Source organism: Lonchura striata, chromosome 13, assembly GCF_046129695.1.
Source record: "Lonchura striata isolate bLonStr1 chromosome 13, bLonStr1.mat, whole genome shotgun sequence".
Lineage (NCBI taxonomy): Eukaryota > Metazoa > Chordata > Aves > Passeriformes > Estrildidae > Lonchura > Lonchura striata.
This window is the reverse complement of record NC_134615.1, coordinates 9,940,624-9,953,847: the sequence shown is the minus strand read 5'-3', so window position 1 is coordinate 9,953,847 and position 13,224 is coordinate 9,940,624. Positions and strand designations below refer to the sequence as shown.

Sequence of the window (13,224 nt, the reverse complement as noted above, 5' to 3'; positions counted from 1 at the left end):
CTTTTACAAATATGGTATTCATGCTAGGTATGACTTCAGTTTTACATTTTTTAATAGGTGTGATATGCTTCTGGTAGGAAAAAAATAAAAGTGGTTTAATTTGGGAGTATTATTTTGTTAGACAAAGAATTATTGCTAGAAAAAAAAAATAATTCTTGCTCCATAGAGTTGTTTTTTAAAAATCATGTACTTAGGGGGTCAGACTCCTGAGGTTTGAGAGCCAAGAACTTGTTCTGTAACAATTAATTGCTGAGTATCTGCCTTGTCCAGCTGGTAAGTTCTTGTCCCATACTTTTTCTTGGCTCATTACTTACTGGAGAGGGAGAGGAGACATCAGAAATGTAGATCTGCAGTTGGCATTCTGTGACTGGTATTTCCCAAACATGATGTGGTACTTCCTTTTACTCCCCATAGCTTTTTTTGACTGTCTTTTAAAAGTAAAATTCTTACTGGTATTGTGTTTGGATTGTTGACTATAAATGCCAAAGCAAAGTCTACCTGAGTGTGCAAAAATGAGCTGTTTTGATATAAATAGTTCTGGGGAAGACATTCAACAAAGTAGTCTTTCTTAAAGTGGTATAGTGGTTAGTCAACTAAAACTCTTCCTTTAATAACTATATAGGGACTTTATTTTACCAAGAAAAAACCCCAAAGCCTCAAGCTGTGTGAAATCCTGAGGGAGGAAGTGTAGGAGATAATTACATTCACAGAATCTGACACACTGGGGTTTAGTCACCTTTCATTTGCTGTATTCTAGGAGGGGGAATGCAACTAAATGTCTTTTTCTTCAGTATTACTGGTGGTTTTTCATATGACATTGAGTAATGAGAATTGCCTAATGAGGTTCAGCTATAGAACTGATCTCTGGGTGGAAGCCAAGATGTTTATTAATCAAGCTGGACTATCAAATACTGGCTGTTTATTAGTTACTGATTAACAGAAGGAGCTGTGATAGCTTCAAGTTAAGCCACAAGACACTGATCAAATGCAAACTCTGTAAGTGAAAGCAGGAAGCATGGAAAGGTTTTTTCACTCCTTAACTCCTAAGGAATAATTTGCATCCTTGTTAACACTGGATAAGAGAGATGGTGTGCAGATGTGGTTAAGCCACTAAAACACATTTGTCTTTATTCCAGTAAATGAGAAATTGCAAATACAAGATCTACTTCTCTGCATCATTGAACTTGTGCTTCCCAGAACTGTGGCCTGTCACAGATACCAGTAGTAAGGACAGATGAGTCTTAAGGATAGAGAATACATTTACATGGTAAGTTACAAGTCCCAGTGACAAAAGGGAAGTTCTGACTTAAGGGTGTGGTCAGGCTGGTGTTGCTTGTGATGCTGGAATGAGATGTGCTGTGTTAGGAAGGGAGAGAGGGAGCTGCCAAGGCAGTCTCTTTGGTTTCTGACCTGCTTTCCTACAGGTTTCTGTCTCTTTCTGCTCCTGCACATGGAATTGATTACCGTCACAGGACCAAAATTAATGTTGGATGTTACAAAACTGTAAATTAATTTCTACATTTAGATTGGTGCCTTTTCTAATCAGTACTTTTGAAAAACACATTTGTACCTCTCAAATGTGCAAGGCCATTTATTCTCCTTCATTGGTGGAGGTTCTCCTGAAACAGTGGTTGAGTTCTATTTCGTTATTTCTTCTCTTTGTATTCCCGAGGTCACTTCTGTCATCTCTTTCCCACGTATCCTCAGGCTACTTTTCTTCCCCTGATGGCTTCCAGTTTCTTTGAGAAAGCTGTGATGGAAGCAGGTGGCCTTGAAAACACTCTGGGGAGGGAATGGGTCTCTGCCAGGGGATCTGGCAAAGCAGGAAACCTGACTTTCTCTTCCCACCAACCAGAAACAAGCCATTCTTTCCTGTATAGACAGGACATTTCGGCCTCTTCCAAAAGCCCTGGTAACTGTGGTGTGCCAAGACAGATTTCTTGGAACATATTCAGTAACTGAACTGGAAAGTGTCTGCTTTGTACAAAATAGGCATCAACATGATGGATCTCAAGAGCTCTTTCTTTTGTGTGCTAGAGATGATCCATGGATGAGACACTGGCAAATCACTAGATTATAATTGTAAATTGCATTTGTTCTCAGTTTATGAAAGTAAAATAAAGCCAGTGACAGCTGAATGATGAAAGTAAAATTCTATGTACTGCAGCTCTGACTTGCTTGGAAGCTGCATGGTTTATGAGAAGCAAGAATAAATATGGTAAGGCTTCAGGAAGTTGCTTACGTGAAGGTTTTCTTGTTACTAGTTTCAGTGTAAGATTTTAGGCTCTGCTTTTGACTGTCATTGTGGTTCAGGCTGACTTCATTTATTTCACTTCATTTTTTGTAGCCTGCAGCCTCACATGGAGAAATACTCTTTCAGAAAAATTGAATTAGGCTGCAGTTTTTTAATGAAAAAAAAGATAAAGTGCAGTACCACTGCACCTCTGTACATGTTGACTTGCCTGAGTGGATAAACTGTCGTGAACCAAATAATTTAGGATTGTATTGGGAACTGTCTGTTTGTAAACCACCTTTTAACAAATTCTGCTTTCTGCCACTTCTTAGCCATTTTTTCCCTAAAGATCTATGCTTCCAGTGTTTATAACTTTGTGTAATAACATGTCTGACCATCAAGTGGTCTCACAGTTCAGATTTTGGCTTGAGATTTCTCTGCATTTCCTCTGCTCTGCTCCTAGATGGCAGCCGTATTCTAAACAGCTCGCTGGTGTTCAGGCATTCTCACCATGGAGACCAGGAAAAGGGAGTGTTTATATTTCAGTGAAAGCAACCTGAAAGATCATTTTTCTTTAGAACATCACTCCTACCTAACAAGGGAAATTAAGATCCTGCTAATGGGTATTACAGGCTGTCTGCACTGAAACATTGCTTCATCAGTTGTGTGGGACATCAGTTCTGGAGGTGTGAGGATTGGTGGAGTTGGATAATTTGTCAGGACCAGAGAATTCTGAACTTTAAATTGGCAATCAAATAGAAAATGGTTTAAGGAAACCCTTCAGCTCTCCTGGAAGTCCCCTGAAAGTTTTCTTTGGTGAAATTTTACAAACATCGTTTAATGGTCCAGTTACTTTTATTCTGAGACTGCTATGGTTGATTTAAAAAAGGTGAAATTGGGACAAGGTATTGAGGAATACTTTGCAGATTATCATTGTCCTGTGGCTGGGCAGGGTTTATTGAGAAAGAAACTGAAAATGACATACTGGATTTGAATATCAATTTCCAAAGAAGGTCTTTAAGTTGGTTTTATGTAGTGCTTTTTTTTTTTTTTTTTCTTTTGTAGTTTTTTTACATTTTGGGGTGTTTTAGAGTGAAACCGTGATCACGTAGGCTATTAGCAGCTCTGTGTCTATTCCTTGTATCTTGGACTATACTATGAAGGATGTTTAGCATCTTACTGCCTAGCAGGACATGGTGCTTGGCTTCTGATAATCTTTTAAGGTATTGACAACCTGTGATTAAACAGTGTGAGCAGAAAGCTGTGTTAAGCCACAGTTTAGTTTGGGCCTGTTTGAGAAGGATCCTGTGTGTGCATGAACAGCTGCAGGTGTGTTGTACCCCCTGGGTGTTCTGTGCAAGTGCTTTTGCTTGCATGGGGAGTGTGTGTTCCCAGCAAATCTCATGGTACTCTGCACCTCCAGTGCTTAGATTTCATCATGGACTAGTCTTGGGAAGCAGGACTCTTCCAGGAGAATTGGCCTGGAAGGTTGTTCAGCTGTCAGTGGGTGTTTGGTCTGCAGGACCTGGACTACTTGTAGCAGGTGCTGGGCTCTCAGTACCAACTGTTCCACTCCACAGATCTCCTGTGCCTCGCTTCCTGCTTGTTATGGAAATACAGAGAGCCAGTGTTAACAACCAATGCTTTCAGGTGAGTCTAAAAGCAATTTGTCCTTCAAAGTATTGACAGTGCTGTCAGTGTTTTTGTAGTAGGCTTCTCATTAATTTCGCTGTGGGTTCTGGCAGATAACCTCTGGCAAATGTAACTGCAGCATTCCAAGGCATTGCTTTCCCCTGTTATTTGCCTACGCTTTAAGGAGGTTGCCACTTTGATTGCAGTGGTGGTAGGACAGCTCTAATATATAATTGAATAATTTTATTTCCTCTTTTTTTAGGTTACTACTTTCAAAACAGGTTACAGAATTTTAAGTCTGGTTGTCCCAATGTTATAAATGATTAAGCAAGCTGTTTGGTTGAGATAAAGATCAGTTTTTCTGCATTATGACAGATCAGACACTGTGTGATTTCCACAGATACTGTGAGTTCATAATGAAATATACTATAGTGTTTGGGGTTTTTTTTTCCCTTCACTTACTTTAAAATGGTTTCTGACACTGCCAGCTGTTGGTTGGGATGTGCCATCTAAGTAAGAGGCAAGGAATTGATTACGCAGGAGGCAATGAAACTAGATAAATCTCTGTATTTTTTTTTTTTTCTGCAGAAGAAAACCTAAACCTGCTTTCACCAATGTTATTTAAAATTTCAAGCCCAGAACATGGTTCACATGAATCATGTGGTGTCATCATGCAGCATTTCCCCAGGAAAAGGTCAGGTACCTCTTCTTCATCTTCCCCTCAGTCTCCCACATAAGCTGCATTTTTTGGTGCTTCTTAATATTTTGTATGTCAAACCTGAGCTCTGTCTTAGTTTATTGCCTTTGGTCTTCTACTAATTGTTATTTCTCTCAATTACAACTTACTAATTTTATTAATCAGAGTTAAGAATTAAATACTATTTTTAATCCTGGACAGTGTTAAGGACTATAAAATGCTGTTAAGAGCAGTGAGTGTTCCAAATACCAGGAGTACAAATATTAATTGTCTGGCAGCTTACCAAGTTTCTGTGGGGTTTTTTTGTCTTGGGAAAAAACAACTTATGAATATTTAATGGAAAATACCATGCTAATAAAGAGAAATCTTCGGACTGAGGTCAGAGTTGCTTTATTTGGAGAAGTTGTGGAGCAAAACGTGTGTCTGGCTGTGTGAGCAGGTGTAGTGATGGAAGATTGGAGTGGTGGAGTTAGAGGCTCTGCTGTGGAGTTGCTCTGGGCCCCAGCTCCTGGTTCTCAGCAGCCCCAGAGAAGTGTTTCAGGATCAGTGAACTCGCTGGAGCAAGAGGTGACCCAGGAGTTCTGGTTTGCAGTAAAATGAATAAATGATTTTTTTAGCACAGCAGTGTGTAGTGTATTTGAAAGTAATGCTTGTTGTAGAAGTTTACTTCTTTGGCAAATAAAAAATTCTGATGTGTTAAAGGACATTTTTAAGGAATGGCATACAGTTTATTAGCAGCAGAGTTCAGGGATATTTAGCTCTAGACTTGTCATGACCTGCATGAGAGTGCAGGAGGTGTGAAATCTGTGAAACCACACTCAGTGTCGTGGAGGTGGTATGGGTTTTGTTGTACAGTCAGAGGAAAGGCATGAGTGTAAGAAACTCTGGAATAGAACAGTTGTTTATTTTGCATGAGCCTCTCAGCTAGGGACTATTAAAACTGTGAAACATTGATGTGTAGCTCAGGTGAATGAAGTTAGAATAAGGCTCAATTTGTTTTAAGTTCACCGAGGAACTGTGGACTGAGGCTTAAGGTAAAAGTGGTTTCACTGTAGCTTTCTGAAATGGTGGAGGACAAAGACTGTTTCCTGTCATCTTAGAAAACTAACAAAGATCTCTGTTCTTCAGGACAGAGCAATTCCAAAGGAAAAGTGGTGCAGGAACTAGGAAATGCTTAAGACAGAGGTATATTGAGTCTTTGCCAAGTACTGATTCAGAGCCTGATTCTGAGGTAGTTTTACCTCTGATTGTGTTACAAAAAAGAAACTAAACTAGAAACTATAAAAAATGTGTATATAAATTGCACAACTAGAATTCCTTATTAAACTGTGTGAACAGATGTATCTTAAGGTTAGAAGATGAGCATTAGAATTTAAGATTTTTTTACAATGGCAGGTCTTGACATCTAATGAAAGGTTTTCAAAGAGGTACTTTTAAAACAAACTTTTTATTTAGCTGAATGATCACAATTACTATCTATAACACAAAGAGGAATGTTTTGAAAATAATACCTCAAAGCAGCATATAATGGGCTGAGTGGAAATTGAGCAAGAAGCCTAATTTAGATAAATACTAATAGCTGCATTCTGAAATACAGCCTGAGTGTTCTGATGGGGAGAAGTGTCCTGCAGCGTTAGGATTACTCATGAGTCTGGTCATCTCCAGATCTATTTTTCTTTCATTGTTGCTCACACCCATTTTAAGAAGACTGGGAGTCTCATCCAAAATATTTAGCTTACATTTCTTGACGCTGAGCGAATTCCAAACGTGGCAGCTGTGGTGCTGTTGCTTACAACAGTGGCAGGGCAGGCTCTGGCACAGTTACTTAGCAACAGGGAAGCTCACGTTTGCTTACAGCTCCTGCGTGTGCATCTAAATGTAGTTCTGGAAAAAACTAAAAGGTTAAAGGACTTTGGAAGGGGAAACAGACACTTGAACAATTCATACTGTTCAGTGGTTGAGACTGATGGCGACAGTACATAGGAAAATTATTCTCAAGATATTTTGTCTTTTAAAATCTTTATTAGACTGTTAATATGTTGCAAAAAATTGAAATCAAAATGAACAGAACCCTACTCCTACCAACTACAGAAAGATCAAAAATAAAAATACATCAAATGGTAAAGAGCAGGAGGATGTGCTTGTTTTGAATGCCTGTGTTAAAAATGCATTCCTTGGAAATAAGACAATTCATTATTTGAACATTGGGAATCTGAGGAAGTAATAAAAATTATGTTTTGTGAGACTAACAGATGGGTTGAGATTATATTAGATTAATTACTACTGATTGTTGATTGTTGCTTGTCAGTTCACAAGTGCTTTTTAGCTGATCAAGCTGTGAAATCTTAATGGGTTTTTGACAGCTTGCACTCTGTGACTGCAGTAATACTCAAAAGCACAGTGACTTAAAAGGGCAGTGTCAGACTGTTCTTGGATTGTGTTATGATTACAGTAATCTCAGTTTCTGGGGTTTCAGGCATGCAGTTTTCCTTATTAGCCAGCACTGGAGCTGCAGTGGGGTTTCCTTATATAGCAAAGGCAGGAAGGTGATTGCAATTCACTCCAGACGTGAGGGGGAGGCAGGGACCAGAGAGAGCAAGCCTGGGGTGGAGAGGGTAGGAAAAAGGCTGGATTTGGCTAGAGGATGGAGAAAGGTCTGATGGTGGGAATGAATAATGAGTGTGTTCAGGCTGTTGGGGAGAGGGATGTGGAAATCTGCAGGATATCACTGAAGGAAGCAGTGCACTGCTTCAGCCTTTGGGAGCTGGGAGGAGGAGCAGGGCAGTTTGGAGAACAAGGAGAGTGACTGGAGAGGTGCTGAATTTACAAGAAGTAATGATACTGCTATTCCATCTGCTCCCAGAGTTGTGCAGTTCCTTTTCCTTCCTAGAAATTAAGTGGTTGCAAAAAGGAATTCTCCAGAGGCTGTGTTCTTTTGTTCCTGTGTTTGGTCTTCCCCATCTGTACTCTTACTTACGAGTTTACTGGACTTTTCTGTGGGAAACAGATTCAGACATGATATGGAAGGTGAACACGATCTCGCCACCACTGGGAGTGGGATTGAGAGTGTTAGTCCTTGCTTTTCAAAGCTGAGTCAAAATGGGGAAGCATCTTGTGAAGGAAGTTTTTAAGGGCTAGAATGAACCTGGTTAGGGGACAGTGATTTAAAAGATAGGGGAAGAAAGTCATCAATCCAGGCTGCCAAAGTTAAAGTCCAGCTAAAATATTTACCTTTGAATTTAAAATTCAATCTAGAAGATTCTATAATTCTGATTGCCACATGTATATTCATGTGCTTCATGTGTACTGTACGGGGCTTACTCACTTAAATGATGTCTGCCCTGGTTAATGGACCATTAAACGAGAGGCTGTAATTACCACCTCTCTGGCTGCCTCAGAGCGGGCAAGAGAATATGTGTTAATTCTTTATAAAAATGACGGGATAGTGCATCTGCAGAATAGGAGCTTGATAAAAATCTCTCACCCATGCAGGTGACAGCCTACTCATCCCCTGGAGAGTCTGCTCCTGTCCCTGCTGAAGGTTTTTTAGAAGGCAAGTAGAAGAATGCTGTAAAATAACTTTATTTCCAGTTACCTCTCCATGTTTCAAACTAACAGGCTGTTGAACATGAAATCTGTGCTGCAGCAACTTTTACCTTTTGTGAAGGTAAAATGAGAAAAGTTTGGTTTTAGTTTTGCTGTTGATTCCTTCGGTAGTGGAGATGAAGGATGCAGGTGCTGTCAGGTTGACCTGTGTAACAAGGCTTGGGGTTTCACAGAAGGAGTCTGCTACCCAAAAATTGGACCCCATCCTTACAGAGAAGGCTTCAATCTCTTCTCTTTTGGACCTTTCTTCTGACCATCAAAGCCAAGTTTGCTGTGTACTATGATAGCTCTCAATGCAAAATCATCTACATCACCCATCCATGTTTGCCAGGAGACAAAGTACATGGAGAGTAACTTTGTCTTTTAATTTGGTTTTTTTAATGGTAGTTGTAGCTATTTTCAAGTCTTCCCTTGGTAAGTTGCCCTTTGTGAGTTTATTCAGCTGCAGACATTATATGCACTTGCTTTAACAATTGGAACAAAAGCAGAATATTGACAGAATTAAAATTTGCTGGCAGTTGTATTTGTGCTTTGCAGACAGGATTCGTTGTAGTGCAAATCTTTGTGGGCTAATGAAGTTAAGGCAGGGCTTTAGATAGTATTCTTTTCAACAAAAGCAGCTTGCCTAAAACTGTCTCTGCTAGTGTTTTCCTTCTGAAACAATGAGACCGAATGCTGCAGGTTTAAAAATGGAATATAATTTATGAGGCATCAAGCCATGGGTATGAGTCCTTGTGTAACTGGAATTTAAAGTCTAAAATGAATATTAATGAGGTGGGAAGGGCTGCAGACCTGTCCTTTAATACTAATCCATTGTGAGTGGAGCAGCTCTAGCAATGAGCTGATACTGGCACAGGGACAATCAGGAATTGACTGCTCTTAGAAAATGCCTCATCAGTCAAAGTCTTCACAGGCTCCTGAATACTTGTCCTGATCAGATACAGAGAGGCACCTGGACATTTGTGGTGTCAGTGCCCTGCCTGCTGATCTCCTGTGTGCATTTCCCTGGGGACACTCCTGTGCTGGTTTCAGCTCTAGCTCATGGTGTGGATGGAAGCGTAATGGAAGGGTAAGTTACCAGTGAGTTTGGAAGTACCTTTGGAAGAGAACTGGGAACCTTCAGGCTGATGTTTAGGGGATAGTCATGGTGACTTAGACTGGGTGACATCAGTGTTAGAAGCTCCCTGTCCTTGATTATTAATGACAAGGTTTTCAAATACTTAAGTGATTTCATAACTCTTAAGTGTGTGTAAAAGAAATGTGCCAAGTGAGAAAAGCTTTCCCTCATTTTCAGGAAGGAAGATACTTTGTATTAACCATTTGATCCAAGTAATGTTTAGATTATAAATTCCCTGAAAATGGGATGTTTGTGGACCAGTGCACCTCCTCCTAATTGACAGAAACTGGTGCTGGGAGATGAGCGAGGTCACCTCAAAAATGCTGAGCCCCTTCATTTTACTCTGTAGTTAGGGCAGGAATTGGCAAATCTGTCAGTCACTGGCTGGAGAAGCCAGTTATAATAAACCTCTTTGCCTCTTTCCTTGTCTTGGACTGTGCTCCAATGTGCTGCTAACATCTCTAGTTTGAGAGAGGAGTTTTGGAGTGAAAGTGTAGCAAATTTGAAGAGTTCCTCTAAAAGATGAAGTACTAACCTTGATTTCATTTGTTGTATGTTATGTGCATGAATTTTGGTAAAGTTCTACATTTATTCTATAAGTAAATGGTATCTTGTGACACCTACAAAGCCTATACTCAGAGTGATGGCTTTCCTTGCCTCTAGCTCAAGGGCAAGGCACCAAGATCTGTATTTCTTTATATGTAAAATCCATTAGACTTTACTCAGGTACTAAAGATAATGCAGCCCTGTGTCCATTGCCACAGAAATACATGTAACTTTGTGAAAAGTGGAGTATTTCCTTGTCAGGGATTGAAAGTTACATAGTTTCTACTAAATTGTTGCCTTTTAATACTCACAGAATCACACAGTTCAGATTTTGTATTGTAAGATTGTAAATTAAACTGAGGGAGAGAGAAGCGCTAAATTAATTATTTTTCAGAACCTAAATGGCAAAAAGAGCAGTCAGTGAAACTCATCATAATAATTATATTCTTAATATTAATTAATGCAAATACTGCAGGAAGGTGTTGTTTTACACTATGGTTCTGTATTTAGATCTGCTAATGGAAGGCTGCAGGCTGAGCATTGCTCATTCCAGAGTTCTTGCCAAAGTTTCTAAAGGATTCTCTTTGTCATGCAAGCCTTCCCCTGTGGCACAGTGCTTGCATGCTGTACATGCCTCTGCTACCACATGAAGTAATAGTGTCTCTTTACTAAATCTAGAGTAACTGCATGGTTATTTGTGCTATTGGAAGAAGTCACAAATATATAAAAATACTTCTTTCCCTCCTTTGGGTCTAGGATCATTTAAGCCCTGCACCTCTTGAGCAGTTCTAATATTTCTTCTTTTCTTAGGTACTGGAGTGGGGGTCTTTAATTCCCACAATCAGTTACATGGTAATAAAAAAGCTGAAGGCAATGTTCAAGAGCTTGGTGCCCATGTGGATGGTCTCCTGTTCCACTGAGAGTGGCTGGGTGCTGTTCCCAGTGCCAGGAATGCTGCTGGAGGTGCTGCCACAAGGCCAGCAGCATCCCTGGCCTGTCCATGAGAATGGCTCAGTAGGGCAGGGCTTTACACCATGAGCCACTGTGTCCCTCTGCCACTGCATGCACCAAGCTGATGGGTCTTAAAAGTCTTGGGGCAGTTTTGACCTAGAATTTATGGTTTACCTCTGCCCTTTAAAAGGACAGAATGGTACTAATAGATCTTAAAGCTGTGAAAATATTCTGTAAGACAGGGAAAGTTTAACTGTGTTTTACAGGTGGAAAGGCCAAGGCACAGAGATTGAGTTAGGAATTACCCAGGGGTCTGGCAGTTGAGACTGGTCTCATCTCTGGAGTCCAGCCTCAGTTTGCCTATGTCCCTTTAGCAGGATGTTACACTACTAGCATCTCTAGAGCTGTGTTCAAGTCACCCCAGGCCATGCCTGTTCTGTACTTGTTTGTTAAATAGCCTAAAAAACATTCCCTGCCAGGCCGTAAAGCAAGCACAGGCATCTCCTCCCTGGCTTTTGATCACTCGCCTGTTTCTGGTTTTGTCTGTACTAACGTTGGTTTCATTTCATTTTTTAACAGCATATTTGTTATTTTGCTGTACAAACCCAGCTGGAAACACACCACTTGCTGCTGTGAGAGGGGCAGCCAGCTCTGTACCCCCACGTCTGGACCTGAGTTCTCTTAGATCATAATGCTAAAGGTACAGTATCTTATCTCCATCACTGGCCTGATTGTTTCAGGGGAGGGTGCCTGTGCACCCATCCTGTGGTGGAACAGGCTCCTGTTGGGATTGCAGCAGTGAAGATGTGGCTCATGCCAGGCCCTGCTCCTGCTGCCTGAGGTGCTTGTCCACCTGCTCAAAGGCAGGGCTGTAGTGAGAGGCTGTCATTTTGTGTGCCTGTGCCTGATGGATTCGTCTTAATGCTAGATCACTTGCAGCTTGTAATCAGAGATAATTCTATTACAGCTTGTTGGCTGAGTGGGAGAAGAAGGCACAGATTAAAACTGAAAGCAGATTTGCTTCTACTTCTCTAGAACTAATTTCATTCTTAGGTCATCCAGCATCTTGGTATCTGTTCTGTTTGTGTATTTATCCTCCATGGACACAAACTTACAGGTAAGACCTCTGTTAAAGCATATCTTACACAGGGCAAAGTAAAAAGGAATTCATTGGCTGAGAACTAAATGCATGAGGAACATCATTTGGGTGCATTGTGGCTGTGTATTTAACTGTGTAGGTAGAAATAAAACATCCTAGGTCTAGGGGTTTCACAAATATGCCTACATGGACTTCATGGCAACATACACTTGTGCAAGTCAGGTATTCTAGAGGTTCTGTGTGCATAGCATCAGATGTAGAAACAGTGCTTAAGGCATAATAGGTATGTGAATTCTGATGGAGAATGAACCCTCCTGAATGGTCATTTTTATGTCCATTCATTGTTCCCTCTATTCATGTAATTAAGAAATTGGACATGCAAGAAATTCTCACATGTGTTATATTCATGTTGTGTTGAAGCCAATATCCTGGAGCAGTTGCCAGTGTCACTGAAAAATAGAATAGCACTTGGATAAATTACTGTCTTGTCACTACTTGGCTGAAGCCAACGTGCTATCCTTAAGTTACAGCTACAGCAAAGTAAAATTGGATTAAAATAAGCAAAGGAACAAAGAAAAGCAAAGAAGGGACTGTTCAGTGGCTCCAGAGGTCTGGCTGTCGTCTTGTACTGTTTCCATGCCCTGGAGTATCTGTTATCAGTGGTTCAGGAAGTGAACTGCTGGGATGTGGATAGAACTTAGTACTGCTGATAAGGCAGTGAAATGATTGAAATGCCTGGTGTAGTGTCAGATAAGATGAAATGCCTGGTTTATCACACAAGCAGAATTCTAGCAAGATCCAGGGAGGCTGTGCAGCTTTATTCAGTGAAAGGCTGCAGTCTACCAGGGTGACCACCAGACAAGACAAACAGAATGGGGACTTTATATCAAGAATCTGCCCTGCACAGATCCCTACGTTTGAGCATGGGAGGATTTTGTGTTTCAGATTACATAAAGAGATTTACGGTAAGGGACCCCTTAGTGCTTTATTGTGAGCCTGGTTTGAAACAGGAAACTTTCTGGATGGCACAGAATTGGTTTCTGTGCCTTTTGTAACATGCTGTATGTGTTTGACATTCTTGGCCAGGTTGTGCAGCCTGTTGGCTTGCAAAACACCTGCCAGCATCAAGGAGGTGTTTCTGAAATGATGAGTGCAAGCTTTACCATTGTAAATAAATTTACTTTTCATGGGAGCCTTGGCACATTAAAACTTCTATTGTGACTAGAATATTGGTTGTATTGGATTGCAGACTGACATTCAAATTACGTAGAGGCTGGCTGTTAGTGCTTTTTGCTTGGCTTGCCATATGTCTGTGAGTTTTAGGACTGTGACTCTGTTGGGCA

General features: G+C 40.6%; 1 protein-coding gene across 1 annotated transcript in view; it reads left to right on the top strand.

Moving 5' to 3' along the window:
* Window positions 1-44: 44 nt before the first annotated feature.
* Window positions 45-13,224, top strand: part of MYLK3 (myosin light chain kinase 3) — a 44,181-nt gene continuing 31,001 nt past the window's right edge. Inside the window, exons 1-2 of the mRNA XM_077786314.1 lie at window positions 45-4,559; window positions 11,362-11,482. Of these exons, the coding sequence (XP_077642440.1) occupies window positions 11,474-11,482 (9 nt within the window). The 5' untranslated portion in view covers window positions 45-4,559; window positions 11,362-11,473. The remainder of the gene's footprint in view (window positions 4,560-11,361; window positions 11,483-13,224) is intronic.